General features: G+C 33.2%; 3 protein-coding genes across 4 annotated transcripts in view; 2 read left to right on the top strand and 1 right to left on the bottom strand.

The window, feature by feature from the left end:
• Positions 1-1,801: 1,801 nt before the first annotated feature.
• On the bottom strand, positions 1,802-3,691 carry LOC123681265. Of its 2 annotated transcripts, none has more exons than XM_045619568.1 (4): positions 3,562-3,691; positions 3,315-3,497; positions 2,068-3,261; positions 1,802-2,014 (listed from the first exon to the last, which is right to left on the bottom strand). In XM_045619568.1, exons 3-4 carry the CDS (start codon positions 2,945-2,947, stop codon positions 1,953-1,955), a joined length of 942 nt encoding a protein of 313 aa, XP_045475524.1. In that variant the 5' UTR covers positions 2,948-3,261; positions 3,315-3,497; positions 3,562-3,691; the 3' UTR covers positions 1,802-1,952. The 2 variants fall into 2 exon arrangements, with proteins under 2 accessions (XP_045475524.1, XP_045475525.1); XM_045619569.1 differs by lacking the exon at positions 3,562-3,691 and having other exon boundaries at positions 2,068-2,973; positions 3,189-3,261; positions 3,315-3,554.
• A 248-nt stretch (positions 3,692-3,939) lies between these two features.
• The window catches only part of LOC123681056 (splicing factor U2af 38 kDa subunit), a 63,336-nt gene continuing 53,140 nt past the window's right edge, over positions 3,940-14,135 (top strand). The window contains exons 1-2 of the mRNA XM_045619249.1: positions 3,940-4,190; positions 7,232-7,386. Of these exons, the coding sequence (XP_045475205.1) occupies positions 4,147-4,190; positions 7,232-7,386 (199 nt within the window). The 5' untranslated portion in view covers positions 3,940-4,146. The remainder of the gene's footprint in view (positions 4,191-7,231; positions 7,387-14,135) is intronic.
• Positions 7,921-10,135, top strand: LOC123681055 (tigger transposable element-derived protein 6-like). Its single transcript, XM_045619248.1, has 2 exons — positions 7,921-8,599; positions 8,656-10,135. Exons 1-2 carry the CDS (start codon positions 8,227-8,229, stop codon positions 9,924-9,926), a joined length of 1,644 nt encoding a protein of 547 aa, XP_045475204.1. The 5' UTR covers positions 7,921-8,226; the 3' UTR covers positions 9,927-10,135.

Here is a 14,135-nt window from a genome sequence, read left to right as displayed (position 1 = left end):
ACATTGCTGACGTCCTACCATGCTCTATGCCACTCTCTAATAAAGTATGGAATTTTAGTGTGGGGTCACACTCCACACGCCGCTAAGATTTTCTCACTTCAGAGAAAAGTAGTCAGAATCTTAGACAATCTGGATTACAGAGCAGATTGCAGAAGCTCTTTCCAAAAGCTTGGAATTCTTACTCTACCGAGTATTTTCATTTTTGAATGCTTGAAGTTCATGCATGACAAGCACTCACGTGCCCTAAATGCAGATATTCACCATCATTATACAAGAGCAAGGCTGGATGTCAGAAATGACTTCTGTAGGTTATCTAAGACTCAAAATGGTCCAAATTTTTGGGCTTATAAATTATATAATAGGATTCCTCATTCAATTAGGAACATGAAGAATCAATTCAACAGTGTTGTTAAAAAATATCTTTCTGAAAATGCCTTTTATTCTATAGAAGAATTTCTTGTAAAGAAAATGATGTAAATTCCGAATTTTTGTGACGAATGTAAGTCGAAAGATAATAGCATGAATAAAAATTATTATTATTATTAGATTAATCTAATCTTATATAGTTAATAAATAGCCTCCGTAATAATATTTTAACCAATTTTGTTTACAACTGACAGATCAGATGTCGCTGGCGTCGTCTGGGTCGCTTCGTTTCCTATCTTTCTCTCCCTAATCTTTGCATTCCATATATATTTTCTCTAATTCTGTGGTTATTCCGTTCATTCTTCCACATCTTGTAGAACAAAATCGTGCGAGAATATATCAGAAACGTTTTCATGGTTGGTATGTTGGTACTCCGAACTTTCCGCCACGGCCATATTCAGCGTCGCCATATTGAAATGCGACAATACCAACTACCCAGGGTTCTCAACATCGAATAACGAAAGTTACTAATTAGTAACTTTCGTTATTCGATGTTGAGAGAAATTTCTCAGCCCCGCGAAAGTTTAAATGAGAATATTTGTAAAATGCATTCCAAAGTCGTTAACTGAAAAAATGTCAGATGAGAGGGAATAAGTTGAATTATATTTTTCAATAATATTATTATCACTATTAATATATTATTTTAGTAATATTATTATCACTATTAATATATTATTTTAGTAATAAATATTATTTAAGTAATAGTTATGAGTCTTCCTAATGGGCCGTGGACAAAAAACCTTTTGGATTTTCCAAAAACATTTAAGGAAGATGATATTTTAAAATTCAAAGAGAAATCTACAGAAGGCAGTGTTAAACATCACTCACTGGGTTATCGTATGTTTAAGGCAAATAAAGTTGGAAATGTTTTGCTGAGTTATAGTGCCGATGGTGTTGTCATAAAAGCTCAGGTGAAAGCGGCAATGAAAAAACTTATTTATAAGTGTAATGTTCACTTGAAAAGCGATGGAGAAGTGTTAAAAGGTGCCTGCTCCTGTATTTCAGGAGTCTCAGGTCGATGCAAACATGTTTATGCACTTCTATGGCAGTTGCTTGATTATGTTAGAGAAGAAAAATCAAATATAGTGGATTCAATAGATATCCCCTCAACCTGTGTTGAGTTTTTGTTTGAGAGGGATTAAAGTTTTGATTTTTTTAGTAGGATGTTTCATTTCATTTTATCTTTATACATATACATTTATAATGTACAATGAAAATGTTCATTGCACAAGACTAAGAACTGTTTTAAGAGGTTGCAGCAATAAACAACAACTTTTTGAATTCAAAATTGATGAATAAAGACTCGCTTTTTTTATGATCATAAAAAATGAATTTATTGATATAATGAAGAATGTACACCCAAAAAAAAAAGGAATTTTCATAAATATTTTATAACAAAAATACAAATAATATACATCTGAAATGAACTTATAATCTCCTGTTCTTCTATTTTTTCTTGATTTTTATATCCAACAGGGGTTTTTTTCTAAAATTTGTCAGATGGCAACACACCACCCAAATTTGGTTCAATTGGTCATTCTGTTTAATTTCACATTTCTTATAATTCTCTCAACATGAACACGAACACCTAAAAATTGCAATCATTTGATAAAATGTATATTAAAAAAACTCACTCCTTACTTGCAATATCCCTAGTCAGAGTTTCATCTGCGTCAGTGAATTGTTGATTATTGCCATATGAAAATGGTGGTATATTCAAATCAACATCAATATCTGCAAGTTCTTTGGAAATTGTGAACCCCTTATCAGCCATTACTGAGTCCCCTGGTTCCAGCTTTTCCAGTAAGCCACTATTTAAAATTATTTCTCTCTCAGAAGTTCTACCCGGGTAGAGTTCTGATATGAAACACACAAATCCATTAGGTGTTATTCCAATTATGCCCCTGGCGGTATTATGTGCCTTATACACAGAATATGTGCTACTCTGCACTGTATAATCTGAAGGTTTTTCAATAAAAATCTCAGTTCTATCCAGAATAATTCTTGTACTAGGATATTTACTGATGAAACATTCTGGCATATACTTTTTCACGATTTCTCTCGAAGGCCAAATAGGTATCTGTATGAAATATGAATACATCACATTTATCCAAAACCTAAACATTCTGGAGACTGTGGACTGGGAAATATCATATCTATATGCGATATCTTCTTCTAAGAGACCAAGACGAAGCCTTACTAAAACTATGAATATCTGATTTTCATAGTCCATTCCCAGATTACTGTTGTCCTTGCCCAAGTACTTTTTTCTGTATGCCAGTGCATGCTTGATGATTATGCTTGTAAAAATCTTGTAGGTAATGACATCACTGAATCCTGTGTAGAAGCTTAGAAAGTGGGGATCATTGATTGAAGACTGAATGGAGTTGGTAGAATGTTTCATCTCATGTTCCTCGATCTTCATTTCAAGGTGGTGAACATAGTTCAGCAGATTTTGTAACTTGTTTAAGTCATTTTGTTGGAAATAATAATTGTGGTCGAAGTCGACAGATTTCTTCATTGACAGTTTAATTTGTGCTTGGAATTCTGAAAAATAATTTGTCGAATAGACAGTCTATGATTTTCACAAAGTCCCTCATTAGAGTACAAGGATGGATACTATGAACTGAAAAATTATCTCTATTCTACACTGACAAGTAGACATTCCATATTTCATTCCTTATAATTGGTGCTACAATTGTTTTACTGGGGGTGACAATATGTCAAAAGTACTTATTGAAAAGAGTTTTCTACGGATTTACCTCCAACGTTGTAGCTAGCATTGGTCGAATCATTGGATGAATTGACCTCTTCTTTTTTTTAGAGCCTGGTAATCTGAAATTATCCGGAATAATCACCCACAATACTGAAGATGTGATCACACTTACCTTGGAAATGTTTCAGACAGAATTTTAGTATTTTGCCATTACATTTTGTAGAGAATATTTTGGTGTAAGTTTTTTCATTTTTACATCTATTTCTTGCTGAACAATTACTGACACAACAACGACTGCCTCCACTATATTGATATCTACCCATATTTCCTGGATTTTATCTTCAGTTCAATTTTTCTGAAAAAAACACACACAAAATACTTAACCAAAGTTTACCACCAATTTTTATAACCTCTCATACCATACTGATAATCGGTACGGTATTTTTCTAGTAAACTCAATATTTCTCCGTTGGGAACCCTGGGTAGTTGGTATTGTCGCATTTCAATATGGCGACGCTGAATATGGTCAATTCATCAATTTGCCTTAAAGAAATCAGTTCTGCCAACCAACATTTTTCAATGCAAAAATCACCAAAATATATTTATGGAAATATTTCATTAATTTCAATGAAAATGCAATGAATTAGAGAAAATAATGTATAATACTCGTACAGAAGGCTCATTCTACCACTCGTTCATTCCAAAACTCGACACTTCGTGGCTCGTTTTTGAATTTTGAACTCGTGGAAGAATATCAATGCCTTCTGCACTTGTATTATAAATAACTATTCTATGATCTATGCACTATGCAGCCATATTGATTTGTTTCAGCGTCAAAGCATTTTTCAGCTAAACTTAGGTAAACAATTATCATGTCATGTAAATGTAATTCAAATAGAATGGAAGTGAGCATAAACTGAGAGGTAGTTGACATACAACATTACTGAATCTTCGAGAAATATTACAAAGGAATAGAAGTTGGACGAATATTATTTAATTTAGCTATGGCTGAATATCTTGCTTCTATTTTCGGAACAGAGAAGGATAAGTAAGTAAAAATTTAGATGTTTGTTTTTATTGAACCAACGAGCTTCATGTTACATGGTCTCAAAATTTTTCATCATGAGAAGATGAGTGAATTCTCTCAACCCTTGTGTACTGTGGCAGATTCCTATTTTACTTCATTGACAATCAGTATGAATATTATTTTCCTTATTGAGCCAATTTAAATTTTGATATTATATTTTCAATAATTTGTCTGTAAGTTGTAGTTACTGGTATTTCTAGTCAGTTATTTTCTTTGAATTTGTATCATTTATTGCTGTTATCATCACATTTCTTCTTTTTGTTTTGGTTAAAAATCATATAAACAGTTTTTCCAACATATCGCCTGTGCAGTGTGCATGAGTAAAGTTACACAGCTAACACCTCCCGTACATTGGCAACTTCTGTCAAACAACCTTTAAACACAAAAATAGAACATAGTTCTTATGAGAACAGTTTACAGGCGATTACTAAGTAGTGGCTACTGAAGAATTCCAACACGCCCTATTCACCAGGCTTTAGGCCACAGGGGCTTGGTTCCAGCAGCTGGTGACTAAAAAATCAAACCAAAACCAAAAAGTTGTCTTAATTTAAACAATTTTGCAATTTTAAAGCTTAATTAAATTTATTGTGTATTAATTGATAAGCAACATAGTTACATTACACCTGGAATTGGTCGATAGGTATTATAATAATCTTTTCTCTAATTCTGTGGTTATTCCGTTCATTCTTCCACATCTTGTAGAACAAAATCGTGCGAGAATATATCAGAAACGCACAGTTTTCATGGTAATATTTCATTATTATACGTTGGTACTCCGAACTTTCCGCCACGGCTTTATCTGTCAATTCATCAATTTGTCTTGAAAAAATCAGTTCTGCCAACCAACATTTTTCAATGCAAAAAACACTAAATGATATTTATGGAAATATTTCATTAATTTCAATAAAAATGCAACGAATTAGAGAAAATAATGTATAATACTCGTACAGAAGACTCATTCTACCACTCGTTCATTCGAAAACTCACCACTTCGTGGCTCGTTTTCAAATTTTGAACTCGTGGAAGAATATCAATGCCTTCTGCACTTGTATTATAAATAACTATTATTTATACAGTCTACTATTATTTTTGGAATTTATTGTTTCTGCTTTTAGTCTATGACATTTTTTTAGAACAATTGAAAGTATATTTCAAATGATTATAGAAACATCTTAATAATATTCGAATGAACTTTCGTATAAACCAATATGAAAAGTAGGAATATAATGGGTTTGAAACAATCTTAATAAAAAAAAAACAGTTATAAACAGTTTCAAATAGTAACAAGAATTGCAAGAACTGATTATTGTTCACTGAGTCTAAAGAAAAACAGATTAAAGATCTCGGAGGTAGCTATAAACTGTAAAAATTAAAATATTACTGTGTCATTACATTTTTTCAAATAATAAGAGTGGGCTATTCGTGCATCAACGACTGGACCAAAGTCATGACATTTTCAAAATTCCCTATAATTTTAATTATAAATATAATTAACTAAAGACAGAAATGGTCAAGATATCAGTATTATTTTAAAATGATAACTACCTTGATTGTGTTCTGAAATATTCACAGTCATACCCGTAGCTTCACGGCCTTTAAAAAATCTTCCTCTTTATTACCCATTTTGCTTAGACCTTCCCGACATATTTTTTGTCCAATAATGATGCCTTGGTAGGGACTAATAATAATGCTTCTTAAGAATAAAAGTGACACAAATTTAAAAGTTTCATCAGAAAGTGTATCTGATATACACTTGTACATTATATTTACTTCTCAATAAAAAATGTCACTAACAAAAATATGTCGTTTTTCAAAATACCACTACTAATAGCATACTAATAACTTCATCACTGATCCTTCTAACTCCTATATTTAAATATTGTGTTGTGCTTTCTCACACTCATTGAAGATTTAATGTTTTTTTTACATGTTTTAGTTTTCAATTTGTAACAAGCAGCTCTTTCACCCAATTTTATAGAGCTTTTTAAAATAATTTCCATGTTGACTGTATCGACTTCTACTAATTTACTATATGTGTTGCAGTTTTGGAAATCTATCACAAATGTCTCAGAGTTGAAATCCACCAATTTCATTTTACTTATCCTTTTTACTTCAGAAAAGTTATTTACTTTCCAATTTATCGAAATTTTTATCAATTACTTTTACCTTAGATAGTTTGTTTTGTGGTTATGCAAATATTGGGTAATTTTTTTTTTTCAATATTCTTGAATTTTCTATGGTTTCGGTTATGTGAACAACATGAAATTTTGCATGGGGCTTTATCCAAATGCTAATTTTCATCCTGATCGAATATACCGTTTCGAAATCAACTAAAATACAAAGGCCATATCAGTCGGATTTTGTCCATTAATGAACTTAATCGCGTTGTAAATTTACATTGCATATTTCGAGTTTCTAGGTCCTTTCCTCATTTTATTAGGTCATTAGTTTTTTCAAAGCCTTGAATTGATTTTTTTCAAAGCTTTAAACTAAACCTCCAGATTAGTTTACAATTCATCCTTGAAACACAATAAGTAAAAATTAATCTGAACTACAAATCATATGTGTATCATATAACATAAAGTCGTCGTCCTTTTTGAAGTACTGACAACTTTAGGGATGTAAAACCCTCACTCAAAATTATAAGCATGAGAGGTTGTGAGGAACAAATAATATTTACTTTCACTATAGACTAAGGAAAAAGTATGGAAACTGTTTTATAAACTCCTTTTTATGAAAATTTTGACTCTTGTTTAAGTTCACCTTTTATATTAAAGTTTGTGTCGCAAATAATGAAATACCTGAAGGACTGAATGTTCTATAAAAATGCAATTAGACTTCTCTCATCGACCTTTGAGAATTCAATCTCGCTACCTAGATTTTTATTTTGATATTGAAGCTTCTTGTTTTTCATTAGAATTTAATAATAGAATTATGTACTTAATCATAATTAATATTATAATAAATAAATAATAATTAATTGAATTACTTTCCTATTTCAGAGTCAACTGTTCTTTTTACTTCAAAATCGGAGCATGCAGACATGGAGATAGGTGTTCTCGTATACACAATAAGCCAACATTTTCCCAAACTTGTTTACTTCAAAATTTATATGTAAATCCACAAAATTCTGCTAAGTCTGCTGATGGGAGTCATTGTAAGTATTTAATATAATTTAGTTCCCACTCTGTACATTCAAAAGTACTGGATTATTATTATTATTGTGACCTTTTCTGCTTTTGTTATTGTTTAGTTCTAGTTGGCTATGAATTGAATAGAATTTCTGGGTACTACAACAATAGCAAGAAGAAATAGTGTCAATACAGATATACAATACAGGTACAGCTCCGAAGCGCACTTGTAGTGTTCCAGTAAACAGGGCGTCGAGCCCTCGCGTTACCTTCCCCTTTCCCCTGAAGCACCCCCCGCATTTGCGGGGCTTCGAGCCCTGACAGGTGTGAGAGAGAAAGAAGACCGTTACTTCGCATAAAATACGAGACAGTTGTAGAACGCTGGTTTGTTTACGTTCAATTTGACAGTTTCGTTTTGGCGCGTTCCACTCATAGCAAGGGCTCGAAGCTCTAGAGCGCCGAGCCCCGGGGTGACACGCACCTGACTGGAAAGCAGCTAATGTATGAGCTACATGTTATTGAATTCATTGATATCATAGGGTTCTAAGTTAATTAACATTTCATATACAGTGAAACCTCTACTAAAGGACACCTCCGTTGAGCGGACACCTCTATTGAACGGACGCATTTTCATAGTCCGGAATTCGGTAAATGCAAATCCTTCATATGGTACCCTCTCTTGGGCGGACGCTCCCTTGGGCGGACACGGACACCTATTTTTCGTATACTAGGTTTCGAAACTCTCCCTTGAACGGACAACCGAAACATATGCAACGTAAATATTTCATGAGAGGCTTCACTGCGTACTGTGCAAACTGTGTTCACATGGTATCTGTGATTCACAAAGGGGGAATCCCCGGTTGCAGATGATAATCAGCATCGGCTTTCATGGTCTAGTTCCGTATAGTTTGATCTTCCCGATAGCGTGTCCGATATATTCCGTTGAGAAAGCAGAAATGTCTACAAAACGTCGAGTATTGACTCTCGAAGAGAAAATTAATGTAGTGAATATATACAATGAGCAAAAACTTAGTGTGAGAGAATTGTCTAAACGTTGCAATATTGGAAAAACAGCGGCTGCTGAAATTGTCAAAAAGAGGAGTGAATTATTGGATCAGTGGCGTTCTAATGACAGTAAGAGTAAAAGGCGAAATTTTTTAAAACCAACGGGCTCAACTATTGACAAGTGTTGCTTTGAATGGTTCATCAAGGCGAGAAATAAAGGAATTCCGTTGTCAGGTAATTCATTTCTATTTATAACAAGAATCATCTCCTAAAAACGTTCTGAATTTTAGGGCCCATCATTCAATCGAAAGCAAAAGAGATTGCGAACAATTTAGCCTATAAAGACTTCAGTGCATCCTCTGGTTGGCTGGAAAAATTCCGTAGAAGGCATAATATCGCTTTTAAAGCCATATCAGGGGAAGCTTCAAGTGTAAATCCAATAGACGTAGAAATGTTCTTGAGTAAATTGCCCATGTTACTGAAAGATTATTCACCGCGAAACATTTTTAATGCTGACGAGACAGGGATATTTTTCCGCGCCTTGCCAAATACGACCCTAACCTTAAAACATGAAAAATGCACCGGTGGAAAATTATCTAAAGAAAGGCTCACGATACTTCACTGCGTAAATTTGGCTGGAGAAAAGGAAAAACTCTTGGTGATTGGGAAGACTAAAAAGCCCAGAGCTTTCAAGAACATTAATGTGAGTGATTTACCAGTTTTTTGGAGGAGCAATAAAAAGGCTTGGATGACATGTACAATAATGGAGGAATGGTTGAAAAATTTTGATAGAAGAATGGGTATGGAAAGGAGAAAAATTTTGTTATTTTTAGACAACGCGAGTTCTCATCCGAAAGACATACGTTTATCAAACATTCAGATAATTTTTTTACCGCCGAATTGTACATCCGTCGTCCAACCCTTAGACCAAGGTATCATTAGGAATTTCAAAACTTTTTATCGAGCACTAGTTGTGAAAAAATTGTTGTCTGAAATTGAATCAGTTAGCAAGGCTGAAGTTCTTACAAAGAATATAAACGTACTCGATGCTATTTATTATATCAAAACTGCCTGGCAGAGAGTAACAGAAGAAACTGTTAGGAATTGTTTTCACAGAGCTGGATTCAGACAAGAATCAGTCGAACAGACAACGGAAAATGATATTTTTTCAGCTGAAGATGACATCCCTCTATCTGTTCTACAAGACATATGGAGAAATGCGCGAACGATGGGCTATAGAGATAATCAAGTCGAAGATTTTATCAATATTGACACAGATTTGATGATAGAAGAAATAGATGAAAACGTTTCTATCTATAATGCTGGCGAAGCAGATCAGTCTTCCGGTGAATCGGACGAAGACCCAGTCGAAAATGAGGGTATTCCAAAGAATTATTCCCAAGCCAATGGCATTTTGAAGACGTTGAAAGGGTTCGCCAAGAATAAAGGAGACTCAAAGGCAGTAGAGATGCTGTCTGAGTTAGAACTTCATTTCCAAAATCAAGTTTCGCGAACAAATACACGCCAGACATCATTATTGGATTTTTTCTCAACCACTTGAAATATTTGCATATTCGTTTCTTTTAAATATGTTTTTTTCTAAAATTTTTTTGTTTTATAATATATACGTATATATGTCCAGATCTCTCGTTTTATTGAATTCACCTTTCAAATATTTTGTGGGCAGGCCCTCCCTTACACGGACACCTCCGTTGGGCGGACACTTTTTCACGGTCCCAATGGTGTCCGCCCAAGAGAGGTTTTACTGTATTGCTTTTTTGAATTTTTTTGAGTTTGTTTCTTTATGTATGTGCATAGTGCAGTATATTCAATAGATTTATTGAATATACTTAAACAAGATTAATAGCAGTTTTTCTCAGTTATTGTGAGGTGGTGTTTAGGATATGCATAATGTGGATTTCTACTTTTGTTTGTGCTTGAATTTACATTATTAATGCAAAGTTGTTTATTTTGGAAAAAAAAATGTAAGCATTCCTGGATTTACACTGCATAAATTGTGAGGATTTTATTATTTCTGAATAAACCTCTACAAGATTCTCTATATTTGAGACCGAATATAATCCTCAGGACCTTCTTCCGAGTTGTGAAGATGTTGTTGATGTTCCTATTATATTTCCATAAAAAATCATTCCATATCTCATTCTCGACTCAAAGTTGGCAAATATGTTTTCAATGACGTCTTGCTTAGGTATTTGGATAATACCCTGATGGAATAGCATACTGAATTAAGGTTGTTATTTAGAGTTTCTATATGTTCTTTCCATGTTAGGTGTTCATCAAGTGTTATTCCTAAGAACTTAGTTGTTTTCTGTAGCTTTAAGTTTGATTCTTTGATTTTAATTTCCTCTGGTATACTCTGCCTTGAATGATGAGTTCTGAAGCACATTATGCTGGTCTTGTCTGCATTAAGTTTCAATTTACGAGATTGTAACCACTGTTCTATCTTGACAAAAGTATTTGCTGCGTTGGTCAACAACTTTTGAAAGTTTTCATCCCAGAGCAACAAATTTGTATCATCTGCAAACAATACCATCAGTTGTCCCATATCAGTTATGCCTGTTAGATCATTAATGTACAATAAGAATAGAATGCATCCCAATATGCTTCCTTGTGGTATACCCTGTTTGATGTAGTTTTTGTCTGATTTTACTTTCCCATTTTCTACTATCAATACCCTCTGTTCTCGGTGTGTTAGGTAAGACCTAAACCATTTTGATATCTGTCCTCTTATTCCATATTGCTCCATTATTTCCAATAATACTTCATGATCTACACTGTCGTATGCCTTCGAGAGATCGAAAAAGAGCCCAAATATGTTCATTTTCTCCTCCATTGTTTCGACGATTTTTTTTTTGACGAACTGGAAAAGCGCAGTATTTGTCGATTTGCCCTTGACGAATCCATGTTGGTTTTCATTCAGTATGTTGCACTTTACAAAAAATTTATTGGTCTTTCTCCCATTGCTATCTCGAAGATTTTTGAAAGAGACGGCAACAGGCTGATAGGCCTATAGTTTCCAAGATCTCCTCTATCTCTTTTCTTAAATATTGGTTTAATAAGTGCAATCTTAAGGTTTTCGGGAAATATACCATACTTAATTGAATAATTTAATATATATGTAAGAGGCTCCAGTATTTCCTCAATTGAATCTTTAACTATGCTTGTAGGTATGTCGTCATCTCCACTGCTGTTCTTATTTTTAAGTTTCCTGGCTAATTCTCTGTAGTAATTGGATTGCAGTACATGGATTTGCTATTCCTTATTTTCAGCATAAATTCTGTGGTTTTGTTTCTTCCTGTATATTTTAAGCGGCATTTACGAAATATTCATTGAATTCATCTACAAGTTTGTGAGGATTTTAAGTTGTTGGTAGTTCATTTGGGGTTTTATTTTTAATAGAATTCACAATATTCCATACAGTTTCACTTTTATTATCGGAGTGGTGTGCATATATGGTTGATCTAAATCGAGCTCACAAACAGGCAACTCGATTGCATCTGTGAGATGCATATCATTGTATTGTGTATTTTCGATCAATAAAAAAATAAATATATAGAGTACTACTTACTGATAAATGAGTCACAGTGCTTTAAGTAATGATTATTAAAAATTGGTCTCAGAAATACAAGACAAAAATCGAATCTTGGAAGAAAATAATAGTATCTGTTATATAAAAATGCAATTTTTTCCAGATTTAGTTCAATAAAAAATAGTTCATGAAAAAAAGTTACAATAAAAATAATAACAATCTATATTGCTGACCCCAAAACAGTTACAAAAACTGGCACCAGGGCCTACAGTTTGACTAGATTCAGCCTATAACAAAATAGCCAACAAAATAGTATTAACTCTATATGTACCTCGATAAATCAAATGTGCCATAATTTGAAACTATACCTTATGTGATTTAGGGCCAGTTGCACCATTTGCCTTAACATTGATTAAAATTTAAACATTGATTAATTTCTGATTTCTCTTGAGGAATCGAAGAGTAATCAACGTTTGAATTTTTAATCAATGTTTAGGCAAATGGTGCAACTGGCCCTAAATCACATAAGGTATAGTTTCAAATTATGGCACATTTGATTTATCGAGGTGGCATTTAGTAAATGTATTGGTATTTGATTATATGAGGTAGTGCCACTGGTAATAGGAGATATCAAGGCTTTAGTCGTTCTGGCAAAGTCATTTCTTAGGTACTCATTTCTTCTTGTTTCATAATTATGATAGTTATCATTTTAGACTAGAACGGTGCTGGTTTTTAATAGTTTTTTCTTTATTTTATAAATTAACTTGGTTTGTTCGAGAAGCGTTAACTTTTCAATGTTCAATATTTTAGTGTCTTTATAAACCTGTACTGTCGGTGTGAGGTAGTCTAGTTGATATATTATTTTGACTGCTTTATTTTGGAATCTTTGAAGTTGTTGAAGTACAGTACATCCCATTTTGGGTGAGACTGCCAGGTTTCTCGCTTGTTATTTAAGATAGAGCCTTGCGGTTTTCACGTTCCTGTCCTACTTTTTCGTGAAACTCAAGTTGGTCTAATCAGATTTTGCATAACTGTTTCCGTTCAAGAGATACAGGGTGATTTTGGAAATCGATACTTTTCGGACCCCTCCTTTATCTCCGAAGTTATTAGAAATAATGCTGAGGTAAAAACTACGTCTGAATCAGAATTCTGCGTAGAATCCAGTGGCGTACTCAATTTTTTTTTTCGGGGTATGGTTTTGAAGATTCAACACAAACCTATATTTTTTTTAATGGAACACCCTATATATCATTACCTCGTTGAATTCGTTATTTTTTCCCTTCAAAATGATGTATGATACTATATAGGTAGAATGGTCAGAAATGTTAAAAAAACACTAAAACATCAAATAATGATGATTTTTTGATAATGAGCAATGGATTTCCCATATAAAAAAAAGGTTCAATTGGATAATTTTAATTTGTGATTTTTATAAATAGTAGAGTAAGCAAACAAAGATAATACACTCATCACTAACATGAAAAACAAAACGTAGGTACCTACCTAATAGCAACAAATAAATAATACAAAAATTCATATACATTGCATGATAAAGTAGGACAGGAACGTGAAAACCGCAAGGCTCTATCTTAAATAACAAGCGAGAAACCTGGCTGTCTCACCCAAAATGGGATGCACTGTACATAGTTAGTAGCTGTACCCCAGCAAGGAATAAGATACGTAAGATGTGGTTCTATAAAGCTATGGTACAGTAATTTTCTTGTGCATCCATTCAGTTGATTCCCACATCTCCTAATTGCACCAATCAAAGGTGAGATATTTTAATGATGAATTAACCACCTACAATCGTCAACTACTTCAGAAAGTGAAGGTATAATAATAATAATAATAATTTATTAAATCAAAATACCATACAGGTGTAGATTCAATCAAAATACATACAAACATGAAGAAAGAACTATAAAATCTGAATTACAATTTCTCAAAATCACCCTCCTGTAAGAACTCTCCTATATTATAATAACTTCTATCAATAAGAAAAGATTTAAGTTTTCGTTTTTGCACCTTATTTGTTAATGACTTAAATTTTTCTGGCAACTTATTCCACAATGTCAGCAAGCTATAAGTTACATTTTTCTGTAAATATGAATAATTGGGCTTATCCTCTTGAAGAATATTTTTTCCTCTTGTATTATAGGAATGTTGGAGTTGAAGATCTTTGAAATCATCATAGTTATTTACTATGAACATCACTGACTC

This window comes from Harmonia axyridis, chromosome 5 (assembly GCF_914767665.1).
Source record: "Harmonia axyridis chromosome 5, icHarAxyr1.1, whole genome shotgun sequence".
NCBI classification, from domain to species: Eukaryota; Metazoa; Arthropoda; class Insecta; order Coleoptera; family Coccinellidae; genus Harmonia; species Harmonia axyridis.
Note: the sequence above shows the minus strand (reverse complement) of the source record. Positions and strands in the feature narration are given on the sequence as shown.

Coding starts and splice junctions, on each gene's coding strand:
- LOC123681265 (XM_045619568.1), bottom strand. CDS start 2,947: ATGAAGAAATCTGTCGACTTCGACCACAATTATTATTTCCAACAAAAT. Junction 2,015..2,067: donor TCTGACTAGGGATATTGCAA/GTAAGGAGTGAG, acceptor TGCAATTTTTAG/GTGTTCGTGTTCATGTTGAG.
- LOC123681055 (XM_045619248.1), top strand. CDS start 8,227: ATGATAATCAGCATCGGCTTTCATGGTCTAGTTCCGTATAGTTTGATC. Junction 8,600..8,655: donor TAAAGGAATTCCGTTGTCAG/GTAATTCATTTC, acceptor TCTGAATTTTAG/GGCCCATCATTCAATCGAAA.